At 36.9% G+C, this 20873-nt stretch overlaps 1 protein-coding gene across 5 annotated transcripts in view; it reads right to left on the reverse strand.

The window, feature by feature from the left end:
• Positions 1-964: 964 nt before the first annotated feature.
• The window catches only part of POLQ (DNA polymerase theta), a 124191-nt gene continuing 104282 nt past the window's right edge, over positions 965-20873 (reverse strand). Inside the window, exons 26-30 of one of the 5 annotated variants that reach the window (XM_038582983.1) lie at positions 20054-20165; positions 15947-16071; positions 5014-5167; positions 2636-2751; positions 965-1986 (exon numbers count right to left, since the gene is read on the reverse strand). In XM_038582983.1, coding sequence (XP_038438911.1) covers positions 1873-1986; positions 2636-2751; positions 5014-5167; positions 15947-16071; positions 20054-20165 — 621 coding nt within the window. In that variant the 3' untranslated portion in view covers positions 965-1872. Of the gene's footprint in view, positions 1987-2022; positions 2356-2635; positions 2792-5013; positions 5168-15946; positions 16072-17273; positions 17390-20053; positions 20166-20873 lie in introns of those variants that run through there. The other 4 variants (XM_038582982.1, XM_038582985.1, XM_038582984.1 and 1 more) reach the window with 4 other exon arrangements.

The raw sequence follows: 20873 nt of genomic DNA on the forward strand, positions 1-20873 counted from the left end.
CCACACAGGGAGCCTGACGCGGGACTCAATCCCAGGTCTCCAGGATCACGCCCTGAGCTGAAGGCGGCGCTAAGCAGCTGAGCCACCTGGGCTGCCCAGCAAAGTCCCTTTTAACATGTGATACAACATGCTCACAGGTCTGGGGGATCAGGATGGGGACGGGGGGGGGGGGGGTGTTAACTCTGCTTACCACAGTGCTCACCTGTTATTTATGTAATGACTTGTGGAATGAAGAGCTACCAGCGAATTCCGAACTTTAGGCAATGAGCCAGCTAATACACCACAGCAGCTGAAACTTCAATTGTGTGACTAGGGGCACTAGTGTTATTTCAGTAAACCATGGTAACTGGAATTTGTGCACAACTGAACCATGCAAAGCAAGGGCTTCCTGTTCTAAGTCCAGCTGAGAAGTCAAAAGGATGAGAAGATGCATGGGCCTGTGAATCCAGAGCCACCGCTGCGTAAAGGAAGGTAGAAATGTCTACACTCGTGTTTAGAGAAAACTCACAAGTGAACAGAATGAGCCCTCTCCTGTGTTGGGTCTCCAGGCCACCTGAATGTTGCCAGCATTAGAGCTCTTCTCCCTGAGAAACATGGTACAAGTGAACATGGAAAACACTCGAGAAGTAACGACATAGTCTCCCTCTTACCTATGCCATCTTCTACCTACACCCTCTCACCCCCCAGAAAACATGTCTGAGTAGATTATGCACTAACATGCAACTACTAGGAGTGTATTAGGTTTTGTTTATAAAGCAACTGTCTTTTTAAAAAATTCTGGTTAACGAACATAAAAGAGCTCTTCTGGTAACTGACTAAGAATATAAGAACCATTTCCTACATGCGTAGACATTGTTGAACAAACTCAACAATGCAAACCCTACAATAAATGACTACGAACACAGATTTCTAATACTTTTAGATGAAACATAACTTAAAAAAACTGACCTGCTGACAAAGTTTCTTATAAATTCATTTTATTTCAACAGCAAAAAACATTATATACTTTTGACTGGAATCATAAATATCATCTCTCCAGTATGAGTATTCTCACCATGTCACAAACAGAAAGGGGCACTCAGAGACGGATATGGGGGTGTCTTCCTTCTCTGGCAGGATTAAATTAAACTGCAGTGTAAACATCTGATCTTGCAGGACAGGATACCTCTTGAAGAGGTGTAGCTTATTTTATAAAACCTCAGTATTGAAAATACATTCACTGTATGAATTGAGGAGGGAAAAGGAGAAGAAACACCATTTCATGAACGCCCATTCCTAGACTATATCCGTACCACGTCTACCACTTTACAGGATCCAGAATTTATTAGCCAATGCCGCTTACAGAGACTACTCTCGTAGTCTTACACTGATAGTGAAGAAAAATCACACACAAAGCCTAAGCCAAGGTGGCACAGGAGACACCAAAGCTCTATTTGCCTTGTGGCTCCTGCTGTGGTCTGCATCCCAAGTGTCTGTCCTTGGACAGAATGGAAATGCCCCTGGGGCAAGCATTCCATTCTCTTCAAGCTCGACCCAGACCAAAAGTGGGTCCAAAAGTGCTAAGTGCTAAGTGCATATTTCAATCATGCGTTCTGAACCTGTTTAGAGCCCCAAAGAACTGTAAAAGGCAATTTCATCCATACTCTTTGAGAGGAATATAATCATTGAGCTCATTATTTTGCCTCAAAACAGTTTCTTCACACTACAGAGATTAAAGTCTGATGTACATTTTGAAACTCTCACTAACGTTACTATTCCACATCCATCAAGACGTGAGAATTGGTTCCCCGGAAAGAGGTGAAAGGGTAATCTCTCTTCCTTGTGGTTGTACCTCCTCCAGGCTTCCCCGTGAGAACTTAGCCAGCCGTGCAACTACACATCCAAGTCCTTCAGGTCTCCCCAGCTCGCACCTATTTTCACCCTCACTTTTAGTTTCACAGAAAGTTCTATGGCCCTTTCCATTTCATTCTTGACAATATGAGCTACCTGAAGAAAAAAAAAAAAAAAGAGGTCAGCAAACTCTCCTCCCAAAGAATGTCTCCCAACCCACCCACAGGGGTGATAAGCCAGACTGGAGCTCCTCATCTCATGGTGCTTAAAACTTAAAAAAAAAGAGCCAGGCCTCTCAAACCGGACCACACTGATGAGCAGGAGCTCTGTTGGTTGCAGGGAGACTACTCGTCTTTTAAACCCTCAGGGCTAGGGATCCCTGGGTGGCGCAGGGGTTTAGCGCCTGCCTTTGGCCCAGGGCGCGATCCTAGAGACCTGGGATCGAATCCCACGTCGGGCTCCTGGTGCATGGAGCCTGCTTCTCCCTCTGCCTGTGTCTCTGCCTCTCTCTCTCTCACTGTGTGCCTATCATAAATAAATAAAAATTAAAAATAAAATAAATAAACCCTCAGGGCCAGACTCCAAACTCTCATCTAACTTCCCCCAAACAAAAACAGCCCTGCACCAAAGTTGCTTTAAAAAGAAGTACGGAACCGAGCATTCTTAGCTCTTTCTCTACCCTTAAGGACTCAACATGTCCCTAGCCATCCTGGGAATGAGGAAGGGTTCCAGAATCTCATGCATCTTAACCTGACCTACGGCGTCTTGGCGTTCTGTGGAACGGACCCAAACAGTGCAAGGATACCTGGACGACATCCTCTTGGGCCACTTCATAGAAGAGCTCATCGTGGAGTTGAAGGATGAGAAAGCCTCCTCTGACTGGATACAACACCCCTTGCTGTTTTCTCTTTGGTAACAATCCTACGCCATGAAAGAAGTAGCAAAACTGATCAGCGTGTCACTGTGCCACAGAAGAATAGGGTTTTTAGGGATTTTGAGAAACTCTGGAGAATTTTAATTAGATTAAAACACAGAAGATTTAGAATATTAGGAAATATTAGGAAAATAATATCTAATAACTGACTTCCCAACTCTTAGGTAAACTCAAAACTCTACCGACTTCCCCCCAGAAAGGAGGAGTCTAACAAACAAGTCAGTGAACGGAGTTTGAAGAACTCTGCTCCAAATGACGTCAAATTTAATTCTTATAAACAACCAGCATCTTCACTTTCCATGGCAGCCCCACCACCAACTTCTCTGAATAGCAGCACCAGCACAGGAGAGGGCCTCGCCCTACTCAGGGAAACTGAGCTGCTATTGTTACGCAGTGTTTCATGAGAAGGACACTCCAGGATATATTTTCACGGCCAGACGTGTCCCTGCGGTAGAACCGGTGCTTCCCATAGACAAGTTAATTTTAAACCCGGGCTCCAAATGAGGGCCTCAGAGACTATATGACTCCCCTGAAGCTCTATGTTAAGAGTCGGGATCTGTACATTTTTCCGTGAAGATGATCTCTCTGTAGATCCTCAAGGAGCCTGTAACTCCACCGTCCTAGACTCAGCTACGGTTTCAAGGCTGAGCTTAGCCGTACAGATTGTGCCCCGCTGATCAGGAAGATCAGCTTCAACTTTAACACCTTTGGAGTAACTGCCCTCAGTTATTTGCCCGGATCCACAGCAGCCCTTTCTTTCTGCCTCCAGGTTTCCGGCTGGTCCTTTGGGGCAGCACAGACACGGTCCTCCTCAGCCTGTGGTGCTTCCCTCAGCGAGGGCTCTCCGCTGTCACAACCCGCAGCCCGTTTCCTCGCAGGCGGCTCTGACAGGGTGCAGAGCAAAGGCAGGGGAGGCCGCGGCACGGGGCTTCCTTCCCAGGGCGGCAAAGGCTGTGCACCTATCCGTTGGCCAGCTGACCCAAGTCCGCTCTGGCCCACCGGGCCCCACTCATCTCCCATCACTGGAGATGCTCTTCTGCTTTCCACTCACTGTACCGTCATCCTCTTGATTTCCTGTTGGCTTTTTGGCTTCTGACTATGAATGCTATGGTCCTCCTGTTCCCTGTGTGGGCAGCTTCCTCAGGCTCAGACGACCTACCACCACCTTTAACCCGGCCCGAGCCCAGGAAGCGATCCACAGTGACATACCCACATTGCCTTCCTGCCGCTCTCAACTGCTATAGTCTATATGCTCATTCAGGCGCTGCACCACTCTGCTGTGAGCAGTTATGGAAATATTTCAGTCAAGAATCACATCTTTCCTTCCTTCCCTTTGATTTTATATTTAAAAGAGGTTGATAACTTTTACTTTCAAATCCTCTACAGCACAGTACAGAGCTATCCCCCAAATAAGTTTGATCATTTATTCTCTGTAAATAGAAAGAGAGAATGTGTGTGGGGTATGATACACAATACTGACCAAGAGATGGATGTGACAAGGAAGTCAACTCAGTGTATATTCCCAGACTTCCAAGAACATGGAAGGTGGTGAATAGGAAAATCAACATGTTGTTGTTATCTAAGGACCAGATGACCCCTAAGATTCCTTCAAAGTATCTGCAAAGTCAAAATTATTTTAATAATAACACTCAGAGTTTATTTTCCCTTTTTAGTCTCATTCTCTCCTAAGCACACAGCAAAGTAACCAACTATCCTCATTTAGCACTGAAAGTCCGATATCCTGGGAAGCACATCAACCTCCCACAGACTGGGACATCTATCAACATAGACTGTGGGGACGGCTTTCCAGAGGTTACAGGACAGAGATCGTAACAAAATGAATATAGAAATATATAAGAGAATCAAAATGTCTCCTCTTAAGCCAGACATTAAAGAGACTTGCAGTTCATTAAAACCACTCATCATCAACTTTCTCTTGTTCTAAAACATGTAGTTGGTTTTAAGAAAATGTTTATTTATGCTGACATATGTGAGTTTGTTATTATAAAGCATTAATACATGTTTTTGAATTTCCTGTTTAAACTTCTAATATGGTAAATATTAGTACACATAACCCACACAAACAAAAGTTCTTTGGGACCTTTAGTAATTCTAAGAGGGTAATGACATCATGAGAACAAAACATTTGAAAACTGCTGAGAAATAATATATAAAATGCTTCCTGTTTTCTTTTCTGATACAATTAATGTCACTACATGACATGGCAGGGGCCTTATTTATGAACAAACCTGTTCTTTCACTTTGGAGCATACCCTCCCGATGACCATGGGATTTGAAGGTTGAGTGGAGGGTCTCTAATTGCTTCTGAATGTTAACTGTGGCTATTTTGACAATATCAGCCGCCGAGCCTTGGACTGTTGTGTTGATGGCCTGACGCTCAGCCTATGAAAAAGAATAACAATTAACAGGCGCTCCATCAGATACACCAACATGGTTTCAGACCTGCTTTTAGTGTCCACACATCAGTGCTCACATCTGTAACCAAACTGAAAATCTGGACCGAGATGGGACCCAGTACATCAACTATTAAGCTCCACCCTAAGAATAACAACTAGAATAATCCAGGGCTCTAGATTCTGGGCTATCATTCACATGAGAAGAGTCTAAATAGAAAAAGGCCAGATTGCTTCAATTTAGAAATTTTCAACATTCAGGAATCAAAAACTACATTACACTTAAAATATATTTAGCAGCTCGAAATTGTTTCATAAACATATATCAATGTTCTAGTTGTTCTAAACTTCACTCTAAAAAAACCTATTGCTTAAAATACAACTCCTCTTAATCCTAAACAGGTATAAATAGATCATCATTCTTTGTGATGTGAGATAGAATATTCCAAGCACATCCCCCATATCAGTGGATTCTTGGTCCTATGTAGAGGTTGGCCCCAGTGGGTCTGGAGCCCTCTGGTATGAATCAGATATTTTGTGTGTGTGCTGCTGGGACTAATCATTGGCTACTAGTGAAAATGCAGACCCTAGATTCCTAAATATTAAGTTAGAACTTTGCCGAAGCTATTGCTGCCATGAACTTCTTAGCAGGCAACCATAGCTGTTAAAAGTGATCATCTTAAGGCAGCAGGGATGGGCAACTGGGTTAACATTCAAGGTAACCTACCCATGAATACCATGCCTACTGTCCCAAAAGGACTCAGAACATGGGATCTACAAACTGGAGTGATCTATGTATCATGAGACAAGTTCCATGTCACCTGGGCTACAATCAAATCCTAGTGTAGTAAGTACTTGTTAAAAAGATAGGCTTTTGAAAATGAAGATACAACTGTTCAAAATCTTTGGGATACAGCAAAAGCAGTCCTAAGAGGGGAAATACATCGCAATACAAGCATTCCTCAAAAAATTGGAAAAAAATCAAATACACAAGCTAACCTCGCACCTAAAGGAACTGGAGAAAGAACAGCAAATAAAACGTACACCTGGCAAAAGAAGAGAGATAATAAAGATTTGAGCAGAACTCAATGAAATAGAGACAAGAACTGTAGAACAGATCAACAAAACCAGGAGTTGGTTCCTTTTTTAAAATTATTTTGTCAGATGCAGGTGAATCCTCTCTAAACTCATTCAGTTGTCACTGTTTAAAGACTGATTGAATTTCAGTCTACCGACTCCTCTCCTTGAAACCGTGTGCCTCTGTGTAGTGAACTGTGTTACTGTTGCTCTTACTTGCTGCCCTCCCCTCCCCCCTGCCATGTAATTTCAAGTGTTGTTCACTCTAAAAAGTTGGCCTTGACTTGTTTTGGTGAATGGAATGTAAAACTGACACACAGGCTCATAAGATATTTTAAGAACTATCCAACACTGTCATAAAAAAAAAAAAAAAAGGCTTATCCCAGAGACTTTTCCTTCATTCTGAATTCCAGAATGAAGAAAATATGTCAACAGTCATACCAGAGCCACAGTCAACCCAGAGCCAAACTCTAACATGAATTAAAAATAAAGTTTCTTATTATAAGACACCGAAATTTTAGGGTAGTTTTTTTACTGTGACATAAGCAAGCATAAAAATAAAACTAAGATATGTACTTCACTCTCATGATATGGTACTTCCCTGATTCTTTTCCAAAATAAAATTTAAAAAAACTTGGCAGTCTTTGGGCTTTGTGTCTAACAATCTCTGTCCCTTTACAACCAGGGCTTTTTCATGTATATAAAAAAACATAGGTTTCTAGTAATGGGGGATTAGGCCATTAGGACCAACCATCCCACTGATAACAATGGGAAAAGCTGGACAGAGAATGCCTCCTTGAATCAGAAGGTTAAAAAGGAAATGAGAAATTATAGAACCTAGAGAGCTATGAGAGAATGAAAACCAAGGAGGTGACCTCGGCATTGGAGGCTACCATTTCTCCCAGAGACATCAACAGATTCCAGAAGAGGCAGCTGAGAGAAACTCTGAGCACAGCTGGATGGTTTTGAAGGGACTGGGGAACAAATGGAGCAAGAAGTAGAGGAGGGGTGGGAAACTATCAAGCTGCCATCCCAAAACTAACACCCTAGAAATAGACTGGACTTAACATCTTTGCTTCAAATCATTTCTACTCCTGAAATTGGATCAAAGTAATCCTAGATTGTTGGTCATTCTAGTCTCCTGCCAAAAGCACATGTAAATCTTCTGAACAAAGGTAGCATTACCATATAAGCTTCAGATTATGCCCATAATCTTTCATAAACAACATTTGACACCTGATAAAAAAATTGCCAGGACAGCAAGGAGTTGAAACAATAGTTTTTGTAGAAAACTAAGAAAAAAACAAGGGCAATAGGAACAGACTACAGGGATACAAGTTTGAGATTTATTAATCTATAGACTATTATCCAATTTATTGACTAAAACAAAAGACAAAATTGAATATTTCAACAGAGAACCAAATACCCATAAAATAAGAGCAAAATGGAAACTCATGAATTGAAAAATAAAAAGAACTTACTACAGCTTTGAAGTGTATCTGGAAACCTGGGATTGTATCTCCAGCTTGGTTCTTCTTTTTATCAAGATTGTTTTAGCTATTCAGGATCTTTTGTTCCAAACAGAAGATCAAACAAAATTTGTTCCAAATAAATTTTAGGATTACTTATTCTAGTTCTGTGAAAAACACTGTTGGTATTTTGATAGGGATTGCATTAATCGGAAGATTGCTTTGAGTAGTATAGACATTGTAACAATAATTGTTCTTCTAATCCATAAGCATGTAATATCTCCAGTTTTTTGTGTCATCTTCAATTTCTTTCATCAACATTTTATAGTTTTGAGAGTAAAGGTCTTTGACTTCCTTGATTTAGTTTATTTTTAGGTATTTTATTATTTTTGGTGTAGTTATAAATGGGATTGTTTTAATTTCTCTTTGTGCTACTTCATTATTAGTGTATAGAAATGCAACAGATTTCTGTATTTAAGTTTTGTATTTTGTCACTTCACTGAATTCACTTACCAGGTCTCATAGTTCTTTGGTAGAGTCTTTATAGCTTTCTATATATAATATCATGTCATCTGCAAATAATGAAAGTTTTACTTCTTTCTTACCAATTTGGATACCTTTTATTTATTTTTCTTGTCTGATTGCTGTGGCTAGAACTTCCAGTACTATGTTGAATAAAAGTAGTGAGAATGGACATACTTGTCTTGTTTCTGATCTTTAAGATAAGTTCTCAGTTTTTCACCATTTAGTGTGACACTAGAGGTGGGTTTTTCCACATATGGCCTTTATTATGTTCAGGTATATTCTCTCTAAGCCCACTTTGTTGAGAGTTTTTATTATGAATGGATGTTGTATTTTGTCAAAAAGACAAGAAATAATAAGTGTTGCTGCAGATGTGGATAAAAAGGAAAACTTGCGCACTGTTGATGGGACTACAGATTGGTGCAGCCACTTTGGAACACAGTATGGCGATTCCTCAAAAAAAAAAAAAAAAAAGAATTACCATATTCAGTAATTTCACTACTGGGTATTAACCCAATGAAAGCAAAAACACAAATTTGAAAAGATATATGTATCCCTATGTTTATGCAACATTATGATCGATAGCCAATATATGGAAGCAATCCAAGTGTCCATCCATAGACGAATGCATAAAAAACATGTGATATATTTATACAACGGAGTATTATTCAACCATAAAAAAAGAATGAAATCTTGCCATTTGCAACAACATGGATGGGCCTAGAGGGCATAATGCAAAGTGAAATAAGTCCATCAGAGAGAGACAAATGCCATATGATTTCATTCATATGTGGAATTTAAGAAACAAAACAAATGAACAAAGAAAAAAAGAGAACTGGTGGTTGCCAGCCAGAAGGGAGGGTGGGTAGGGGAATGAGATAAAACAGATAAGAGTACACTTATCTTGACCACTGAAGAATATATAGAATTGTTGAATTATATTGCACACCTAAAACTAATATAACATTGTATTTTAATTACACTCCAATAAAAAAAAAAAAAAAAGCAGAACTTAAAGCACCTAAATAGTACTTTCTCTGTAATTTGATGTGTGTGCACAAGGGGGATAGTATTGATACGGGGGGAGCATAAAGAAACCTTCTGGAGTTCTAGAAAAGTTCTGTATCATTTAGAACGTAAAAGCTCAACTGTTGGGCTCAGTAGGAAATTGAGCAAAATCAGTAAATTGAAAGATAAGTTAGAAGAAAATATCCAGAATTAAGCAGGATGAAATAAAAACATCGAAAATACCAAATAGAGGATATTAAACATAAAACATTTTTTTAAGTTTAAAAATTTTATAATAGGAGTCCCAGAAAGAGAGGAGAGAATGCAGTGAAGCAATAATTAAAGAAGAAATGACTAAGAATTTTCCAAAACCAACGAGCCACAGATTGGAAAAGTCCTAATACCATTAAAGCATCAATTAAACACACATAGTCACAGAGAGGCACACAAATTAAAAACATACACTGAGGTATATCATGAAAATCTGTTGGAAACAAGACAAAAAGAATAATACTATATGGAAAGCAACCTAAAGAAGAAAGGCAGATTACATTCAAAGAAGGGACAGTTGGACCAGAGGTGGGCAAACCTTCAGGCCAAATCTGGCTTAGCTCCTGTTTTTGTAAATAAGGTCTTATTGGAATACAGTCACAGTCATTTATGTATTGTCCATGACTGTGCTTGCCCTATAAGAACAGAATTAAGCAGGTATGACGGAGACTCTATACCCTACGTGCAAATATATACGCGAGCTTACTTTATCTGCCACAGGCACTATTAAAAACCTAAAGGGAAGTCCTACTTAGTAGTAAATGTTGAAAATTTCCCTCTGAGATCAGAAAAGAGGCACAGAGGGGATCCCTGGGTGGCTCAGCGGTTTAGCGCCTGCCTTTGGCCCAGGGCGCGATCCTGGAGTCCCGGGATCGAGTCCCACATCGGGCTCCCGGCATGGAGCCTGCTTCTCCCTCCTCCTGTGTCTCTGCCTCTCTCTCTCTCTATCATAAATAAATAAATAAATCTTTTAAAAAGAAAAAAAAAAAAAAAGAAAAGAGACATAGATGCACACTATCACTACTTATATGCAATACTGTCCTAGCTGGCAAGTCAAGCAAAAGTAATAAAAGGAATAAAGTTTGGAAAAGCAGTTATAAAACTACTTTGCAGGTAATTATTATGAAGTTAGAATATCTAAAAGTATCTACAGATCAAATTTTAGAATTAGTAATATTTGCAAGATTTTTAAACCAAAGAACAATAAAACCAATTATATTTCTATGTGCCAGCAGCTAAGAGTTAGAAAATGTAAAAAAAAAAAAAAGGAAAAGAGTTAAAAAAAAAAAAAGATACCACTGCAACAGCATCAAAACTTTTCAAACATCTAGCTATAAATGTAACAAAAAACATACAAGATTTCCTTCCCAAAATTATACATTGAGAGAATAATAACTACAGACCTAAATGAATGGATAGATACATCATGTTCATGGATTAGAAAACTCAAGCATATAAATATGTCCACTAATACCATCTTGATCTACAAATTCAAGGCAATCTCAAAAAAATCCCAACATGATTTTGTGTTTGTGCAGAAATTCACAAGCCGCTTCTACAACTTATATGGAAATGCAAAGAGCCAAGAATAGACAAATATTATTGAAAAACAAACAAAAGAAGGTAAAGAAGACTTACTTTACCATATATCAAGACATCTTACAAAGCTGCATCACTAAGGCAGTGTGGCAGTGTCTTAAAGGATGAACTAATACAATGATGAAAATAATGTGTCCAGGGATCCCTGGGTGGCACAGTGGTTTAGCGCCTGCCTTTGGCCCAGGGCGCGATCCTGGAGACCCGGGATCGAATCCCACGTCGGGCTCCCAGTGCATGGAGCCTGCTTCTCCCTCTGCCTATGTCTCTGCCTCTCTCTCTCTCTCTCTCTGTGTGTGTGTGTGTGTGTGTGTGTGTGACTATCATAAATAAAAACTAAAAAAAAAAAAAAAAAGGTTTATTTAAAAAAAAAGAAAGAAAGAAAATAATGTGTCCAAAAACAGATACATCTGAATTTGGAAATTTAATTTATGGTAAAGGTGGAACTGAAGAGTAATAGGGAGGAAAGCTCAAGCTTTTCAATAAATAGTTAGGAACAACTGTATGCCCTTGTATAGGGAGATGGAAGACCTTGACCCTCGGTCTCTCATAATATATAAAAACCAATTCCTGGTTGATTGTAGATAAAAATGTATATGGCAAAACCAAAAACTCCTAGAGAATATTTTCTTGATACTGGGGTACAGAAAACTTTGTTAAACAGATCAAGGAAAATACCACAATAACACAAAAGACTGATAAATCCATGTAAGCAAAGGGCTCATATCTAGAATATATAAAGGACTCTCATAAATCAGTTCAAAGACAGACAACTCAAAAAAAAAAAAAAAAAAAAGATTTAAGTTGACCCTCTACAAAAGAAGATATCCAAATGGTCAATAAACAAAAAAAGAAGCTCAACATCACCAGTCATCAGGAAAAGGCAAACTAAAAGTAGAGTGAGGTACTTATCATTGCAAAGTTACCAAGAATGGCTATATTAAAAAGACCAATGATATCAAACAATGGCAAGAATGTAGATAAACAGAGTTGATGGCAATATTAACTGGGATAACCACTCTGTAAAGCTTTTAGGCAAAAGGTATAAATGTGCTTATTCTATGACTCACCAATTCCACTCTAAAGGTTATGAAATTGGATGCATATGTTCACCAAATGACACATATAAGAAAGTTCACAGAGCTTTATTAATGATAGCCAAAACCTGGAAATAGTCAAAATGTCTGCCAACATTAGAATGGATAAATAAATTGTTGGTAAGTTCCTACAAAGTCAGCTAAATAAAGACATGAACTACAGTTGCACATGACGCTAATGAATCTCACAGACCTAAATTTGAATGAAAAAAGTCAGATCCAAGAGCACAGATGGTATGACTGCACTTAAAATTCAAGTTCATACAAAACTAACCTATAGTTTTATGTATGTGAAGTGGGAAGTAGATAACATTGCTTTTGAGGGAACATGAAGAAGCCTTCTGGGGTGCTGGAAAAGTTCTATATCATGAATGGGATGGTGTTATATGTATATACACACGTAAAACTTCCAGCTTTATGCTTAAGATTTGTACTCTTTACTGCACATGTTATTTCTCAATAAAAATTTTAAGAATAAATCTAATTCATTCCCTCTCCTCATCTAAAGTTACTAATAAGAATGAAAAGGCCCAAACACAGTGAGGGAGAGAATGCTTTCCAAACATGCAATCAATAATGAGTTACTATATATAAGAAAAAGACAGAGGGGCCTGGGTGGCTCAGTTGGTTAAGTGTCTGCCTTAAGCTCAGGTCTTGATCCTACGGTCCTGGGATCATGCCCCACATCCAGCTCCCTGCTCAATGGGGAGTCTGCTTTTCCCTCTCCTTCTGCCCTATGCCCCTCCTCCTGCTTGTGCTCTCTCTCTCTCTCACACATTCTCTTTCACGCTCTCTAATAAATAAAATCTTATTTAAAAAAAAAAAGATAACCCAACAACAAAAAAATGAACAAGAAAACTTGAAAAAGCACTTCCCCAAGAAAAAAATGATTACCGGCTAATAAATATTTGTTAAGTTGCTTTACCTCATTACTATTCAAAGAAAAGCAAAGTAAAACTAACAAGATACTACTTTTTTTTCCTTAAAGATTTGATTTGTTTATTTATTTGGGGGGGGGAGAGAGAGAGAGAGAGAACGAACAAGCAGGGGGAGAGGGAAAAGCAGACTCTCTATGGAGCAGGGAGCCCAATTCGGGCTCAATCCCAGGACTCTGAGATCATGACCTGAGGCAAAGGCAGATACTTAATAAACTGAGCCACATAGGCACCCAAACAAGCTACTACTTTAACCCCACCAGAATAGCTAAAATTATATGATCTTAATGGCAAGTGTTGGCAAGGATGCAGAGAATGAGATCTTGCACTCTCTTCTGATAGGAGGACAGACTGCTTCAATCACCATAAAAAATCGTTTGGCTTTATCTACTAGAAATGAAGAAGCAGCAATTTTATGACTAGGTCTTTACCAAACATAAAATGGAAATATGTGCACCAAGAACCTTGAACAAAAATTTTCAAACTTGCAAGATACACAATAACTCCAAACTGGATACCTAAATGCCCATCAATGGAAAAATGGATAAACTGTGATATAGTCATAGAATATCTACAATAGAGTAAAACAGCTACCTCAAATGAAACAACATGAATGACTTGCCTATGCAATTTTGAGTGAAAGAAGCTAGGCACAAGAATACATACACATGATATATAAAGAAGTGAAAAATAAAAAAAAAACAAAAACAAAGAGTTAGAAATGACGATAGCAATTATTTCTGAGAAGGCTGTGGGTAGTGATTAGGAATCATCAAGGGACTTTCTGATGTGCTGACTATATTCTATTTAACTTGAGTGATTGTTACACAGGTGTAGCTCTGTAATAATTTACTAAAATTTACATTTGTTTCCTGTAGTTTTCCTATGTATATTTTTTAATACAATAAAAGTTTAAACAAAAAGTAAAACCAAACCAAACGAAAAAATATTAAACCTGGCACTATATACTAAAGATATAAATGTGCTTATTCTATGACTCTCCAATTTCACTCTAAAGGTTTGGTGCATCTAAAAAACACACACAAGAATGTTCATAGCAGCTTTATTAATGATAGCCAAAACCCGGAAATAGTCAAAATATCTGCCAGCATTAGAATGGATAAATAAACTGTTGGTATGTTCCTACAATGTCAGCTAAATAAATGCATGAACTATATAGCTGCACATGACATTAATGAATCTCACAGATCCATATGTGAAATCTGGCTATGTTTATTCATAATTCAGAGATTTTTTTAATAATTCAGGGAATTTTTTTTTAATAATTCAGGGAATTTTTTTTTTTAATAATTCAGGGAATATTTTTTTTTCTCAGCAACAACATAATGAATCAGTTAGAACTTTAACTCTTAAGGATTTGGCATGAAAAGTCTTACGCTCACATTTTTAGGTGCAAAAATTAATTTTCAAAAACTTATATGGTTTATTTACATTAATAACTCTATCTGCCACTTTTCATCACGTAAAGCCCAAGAAAAATAACTTCTTTTAGATCAAGTCTAAGTTTTTCAGCCTGCCATTAAAAGCCTTCCACTAGCTGGCTCCGTCTGACCAGTAGAAAATTATCCACAGTTAAGTGACAACTCATTTAGAGATATGATAAAAGCTTGATACATATTTGATGTCTGTATATTTGGGAGGCTACAGAGTGGAGAAATAACAAAAAGCCAACTATTCCTCCATGGTCCCTAAGAGCATTAGTACTCCAGACAGAAGTTCAGCAGTATTGGGCCGGGTATTTTTATGACATACAATGTTTACGGGTACTGACATGCAAAAGTATGGAAGAAGATAAGACACAACCAGTTAAAATAGGAAGATGTGGACTATAACAGAAATTTAACTGTTCAGATACATAGAATACTTCTGTGGATCCCAATGATTTTGGAGATTTTAATCATAATTTGAGCATATGCCATCAATAAAAACTTAAAGTGGTATTAAAATAGCCTTTTTTCAATTTTTTGGATATCCTTTAAAAAATCTTATTTTTATTTATTATATTTATTATATTTATTATATTTATATTATATAATTTATATATTATATATAAAATATATTTATAAAATATATTTTTATATATTTATAATACTTATTATTTTAAAATAATCTTATTTATTTATTCATGAGAGAAACAAAGAGAGAGAGAGGCAGAGACACAGGCAGAGGGAGAAACAGGCTCCATGGAAGGAGCCTGACGTGGGACTTGATCCCAGGTCTCCAGGATCATGTCCTGGATCATGCCCTGGGCTGAAGGCGGCGCTAAACCGCTGAGCCACCCGGGCTGCCCTAGATATCCTAATAACCTCTGTCAAGTCAGTGCTTTTAAAATAAATAAACTAGGGATCCCTGGGTGGCGCAGCGGTTCAGCGCCTGCCTTTGGCCCAGGGTGCGATCCTGGAGACCCGGGATCGAATCCCATGTTGGGCTCCTGGTGCATGGAGCCTGCTTCTCCCTCTGCCTGTGTCTCTGCCTCCCTCTCTGTGTGACTATCATAAATAAATAAAAATTTTAAAAATAAATAAATAATAAATAAATAAATAAATAAACAAACAAACAAACAAACAAACTAGTAGAATGAACCAAAAATGAACAAACCACAATTTAATGACTGGCTAATATCTGAAAACACCAGCAATTTGGTGTGATATGACAAACTGGTACATGATATCTGAAACAAAGAACAATTAGCAAATATAAAAATTAAATTTATAGCTTATTAGCAAAACTAATAAGTAACTGGCTTACTGAAACAGAACATCTTTAAAGTATTTAAAGTATTCTTAAGTGAACACATATTTACATCAGTCTCCTAAGGACTGTGTTCAGCAAATATAGGTAGATACCATCACTTCAAAGTCCTTAGTGAAACAGAAGATCCAATTAATGGGCTACTGATCCCTTAAAGGAAAGTTAGCAGTGTCTAGTCATTGTTGAAAAAGTATATGTCATTAAAATATTAAGTGAAAAATGCAGAGACATTTTAACATACGTGAGCTTTATGATAAGGGTTGTTGTCATTGATTCCTGGTAAATATCTACGCCTTCCCAAAATGGTCTGAACAAATCCATTTCTTTTACAATTCTTCACTGTCTCTCTCATGAAATGATTGATCCCTACAAAGAAAAAACAAAAATAATTACAACCAATGTCCATTCTTAATCTCATTCACTAGCTTCAATATAGTGAAATATACCAAAACCCTACCATGATTCTTAACACTTTATCACATCATCAAAACTTTGCATACAAACTTTCATTTACTTTTTGTCAACTCAGAAAGTTAAAAACAAAAGGGACTTCAGAAATGATATAATCTAACTATCACCAACAAAAATTATGAAACTAAACTCCAGAACAACAGAGCAGGTACTAAAACCTAGGATCTTAAGACTATTCCATGTTACTTTTCACAGGCTTCTTCTGCTCTTTATGTTAATCTTTTTACTCTTTGGTCTCATCACTTTCAGGCTTAAAAGATTCTAATAGCTCCTTATTAGCATCTAAACTACAATCTAAATAAAACCTAGTTGAAATTGATACATGAATAATAAATACTTCATTAGGAATCTATACAACTCATTTCTTAAAATTTAAAAAGACTATAGTATAGTATGCAAACACATTCATATTCCATATACTAGCATTCATCCTTTGCAATTATTGAATTATTTTATTATAATTATTGAATTATTGTTCATTATTATGCCTTACAGATCTTCAGGATGAATTTGTTACTCTAGGTGGGCCAATCAATGTCTTACTGCTCATTCCTGTCTGAGTTAGAAAGGTCTTCTCTCCTCAACACCCTTTTCCTATGCTATTTAAAACACAATCAGGTATAGAGACTGTCCTGACCTATCTTTATTCATATGTGCAATCTCTGCTTTCTCAGGGCTCTGTTCGTCCTAAATAATAAACACTAATGTCTCCTAACTAAAACCCCTCATTTGAGGATTTCTGTTATGTGGCTGGCACAGGAGCGACATTTGAGACTGTGGGTGAAAAGAAAGGGAGAAAACCCTCCCAACTGAAGCTGTTGATGATACTCAACCACCAGCATAAGAAGTTTAGAAAACAGTAAGACTCTCATTTTTTTTCTGTTTAAGAATTACTGCAATATTGTTGGGTAAAGAGCAAAGAAAACGATGAGATTGAAGAGACTGCACCTCTACAAATTCTCTTACCTGACTCCTGCTAGGGGCCCTCAAATATTCAGAGGTTAAAAGAACTACTTTAAAAAACCAAACAAGCAAAAGGAAAAAAAGAGGGAGAGAGAGAAGCAAGAGGCAACTATAGAAAACAAACTGATGGTTACCAGAGGAGCGGTGGGTGGGAGCTGGCTGAGATAGGTGATGGGGATTAAGGAGGCCATTTAAGATGAACACCAGGTGATGTATGGAAGTGTTGAGTCACTGTATTGTACACCTGAAACTAATAACTAATATTATTAGTTATTACTAATATTACACTGTATGTTAACTAACTGGAATTTAAATAAAAACTTTAAAAAATCAATCCTTACGTATAGTTTTTACATACAGTACTTGAAGGAACTCACTTTAGGTGAACAGTTACATGCATTTTAATAAATGTACATTACAAGATATGAAACATTTTTATCACCTTTACAGTCAGCTCCCCATTTTCAGCAGATCATGCTTCATGACACTTTATACTGAATCTTTGTATTCTTAAAATTGATAACAATTTAATTATACTCTATGGTCTCATTTGAGTTTGCTTTCTTTTGCTAAGTAGTATTCCATTGCAGAGATCTACCAAAATTTGTTTGTCCATGATCCTTTTCTTTTCTTTTTTTTTTTTTTATTTTTTTATTTTTTTTTATTTTTTATTTTCCCATGATCCTTTTCGTAGACATTTGGTTGTTAGGAATAACACCACATATAACATTCACATATAAGTCTTTCTTTGAATATGTTTTCATTTTTCTTGGATCAATACCGAATAATAAAATTGCAGGAACACATAATTAACTGTGTGTTTCATTCTATACGCAAGAGTCACAGTATTTTCCAAAGTGATTGTACTATTTAACAACCCTACCAGCAATGGAAAAGAAATATAATGTTCTTAATTTTAGCCATTCTACTGCTTTTGTAATGGTATCGCTTTGTGGTTTTAATTTGCTTTTCCCTGATGACTAATGATGATAATGGCTGATGTGGTCATTCATTTTTCTCTTTTTGTAGAGTGTTCAAATCTTTTGACCTTTATTTTATTTGATTGTTTGCCTTCTCAGCATTGGGTTGTAAGTTTTTTAGAGATTCCGGATGCAAGTTCATTAGATAATAGGAACTACAAATATTTTCTCTTTTGAGGCTTGCTTTAGATTTTCTTAATGGTCTCTTTTATCAATGTTTATCAATGTTTATCTTTTAGGTTTAATTCAGTGTAATTATCACCTAAGAAATCTTGCCTAACTCAATGTCCCAAAGCACTTTGCCCCAACTTTCTTCTGGAAAACTCACAGTTTTAGCTTTTACTTTTAAGTGTATGCTCTATATCAAGCTAATTTTTAATACAGTATTAGATAATAGTTGAAGTTAATTTTTTTCCCATATTGGTAGCCAGCTGTTCTAGAACCAATTATTGACAAGACCATCTTTCCTCCATTGAATTACCATGGCAACTCTGCTGAAAATCAATCTACCATATATGTTTAGGTCTATTTCTGAACGCTTTATGTGACCCATTGTTTTCCATATCTACGTTTATGCCTATCTTGATTATTGTAGTTTTACACTAAGTTTGGAACCCAGGGAGTGTTACTACTCAGCCCTGTACTTTCCCCCCTGCTAATTTTCCAGTTATTCCAGGCTCTTTGAATTTCCATATAAATTTAGAATCAGCTTGTCAAATTCTACACAAAAGTCTAATGGAATTTTGATTGATATTAAACTATTAAACTGAATCTATAGAACAGTTTATTGAGAAATGCTGTCACAATAATACTATGACTTCAAGTAAATCGACATAGTAAAACTCACATTTATCTAAGTATTCTTCAATTTCTCTCAAGATTGAGAGTTTTCAATAAAAGTCTTACACATACTGTTGAATTTATCCCATGTATTTCATGTATTTTGATGTTACTGTAATGGTTTTATTTTTAATCCATTCACTAATTACTATATACAACAATCCAACTGATGTTTACAAATTAACCTTGTACATGGTAGCGGGGCACCTCGGTAGCTCAGTGAGCTAAGCAGCTGACTTCGGCTCAGGTCATGATCTCAGGGTCCTGGGATCTAGCCCTGCATCAGGTTCCACATTTAGCAGGAAGTCTGCTTCTTCTTCTCCCTTTGCCCCTCCCCCCTGGCTCATGTGCTAATAAATAAATAAAATCTTAAAAAAAAATCATACAGTGGGGTATTTCTAAATTTAGTTATTTGTTCTAGTAGTTGTTTCTGAAGAATTCATCTGATTTTAGAATTCATATGATCTATGTACAAGATCATGTCATGTGTGAATAAAGTTTTCTTTCTGGGACTGAGGACAGGGCTGATTACAAAGGGATGGAAGAACTTTCTGGGGTAATACGATGATGATTCCGTATCTTGGTTGTGGTGCAGGCTAACTGACACTGTGCGTTTGCCAAAACTTATACAAGTATACATCTTAAAACGGTAAATTTTACTGTATGTAAACTGTACCTCAATAAATTGCCAAAAGAAAATATAATTTAAAACAATAATAAACTGCTCTATAACAACAATCCTTCTTTCATAGTTTCTGGTACATTTAATCAACGGTATAGTATTTTGAGTTAAAGCTATCTAAACCTACAGCATAGCACAATTTGAAGATTTTATGAGATATTCACAATGACACAGTAGCATATATATCACCTGGATTTTGTTATTCCATTTCTGTTCCTATTTTTATGAAAAAAAAAAAACTATCTTAGTAAACAATCATAAGGCTAATGTTATTTAACAATACCTGATGAAAACTTCTGAGTAATAGAAATGTTAACAGAAAATTTTGTAACACTAGTTTTTTCAATTAAGATGGCAAGATAGTTGAAAAGAATAGAATCTAAAAGATAATTGATATTCAAAGTTTGTTTACCTGTATATCTGGATTTGAAAGACTCAATATAGCAAGCAGCGTCATTTTCTTTAATGCCCATCTGCTCTCCCAAAGATTTAGCACCCATTCCATAAATGATTCCATAGCAAATCTGAAAAGAAATCATCACATTAAGTAAAGTTTGTAACTATATAAAATGCAAATAAATATACAAAGTCAGGTCAGGATTGAAATTTGGTAAACTTTTTTATTTTATAGTGAGGCAAAGAAATGATTAGATCTACTTTTGGTAGGTTAGATTCACAGAACCTGATACCCAGTGAACATCTTTTCTCTTTTCTGCTTTTTAGCAATACTTTGGGGCTGGGGAAAGAAGGAGAAGAACATGAATAAATGTGTGTTTTAAGAAACAAATCCTAGTGATTTAAAAAGGAAGATTCATTTCTGACTCTTTGTCATCTATCCATTAGTCTTCAGAGCAGCTTTCTGCTTCTGTAATACCACATTAACTTCTACGCTTAAAGAAATGCCCAGGAGTCAAGGAAGAGAAGAATTACATTCTTTTCCTGGCCCTTGAATATGACAGATCAGGAAGAGGAGGCTTCATGGTTGGATAATAAGGAATATTTCACTGGAAATAAATATGCTTTCCACCTCACCACCACCTACAAATTCTCACAACTGCAGAATTCAATTGGGTTAAACAAATTCCTGGGGAGATTTTGGGAGTAGTGGGGGGAAATGGTCTAACAAGATCTGTAAGAAACTGTAATTTAACTATTGCTTGTTTTAAATCCTAGTTGCAGCTTACAAGATTATCTTGCACAAGCTACCTAAAGTCTTGTACCTCGATTTATTC

The sequence above is a fragment of the Canis lupus genome, chromosome 33 (genome assembly GCF_011100685.1).
Source record: "Canis lupus familiaris isolate Mischka breed German Shepherd chromosome 33, alternate assembly UU_Cfam_GSD_1.0, whole genome shotgun sequence".
NCBI lineage: Eukaryota > Metazoa > Chordata > Mammalia > Carnivora > Canidae > Canis > Canis lupus.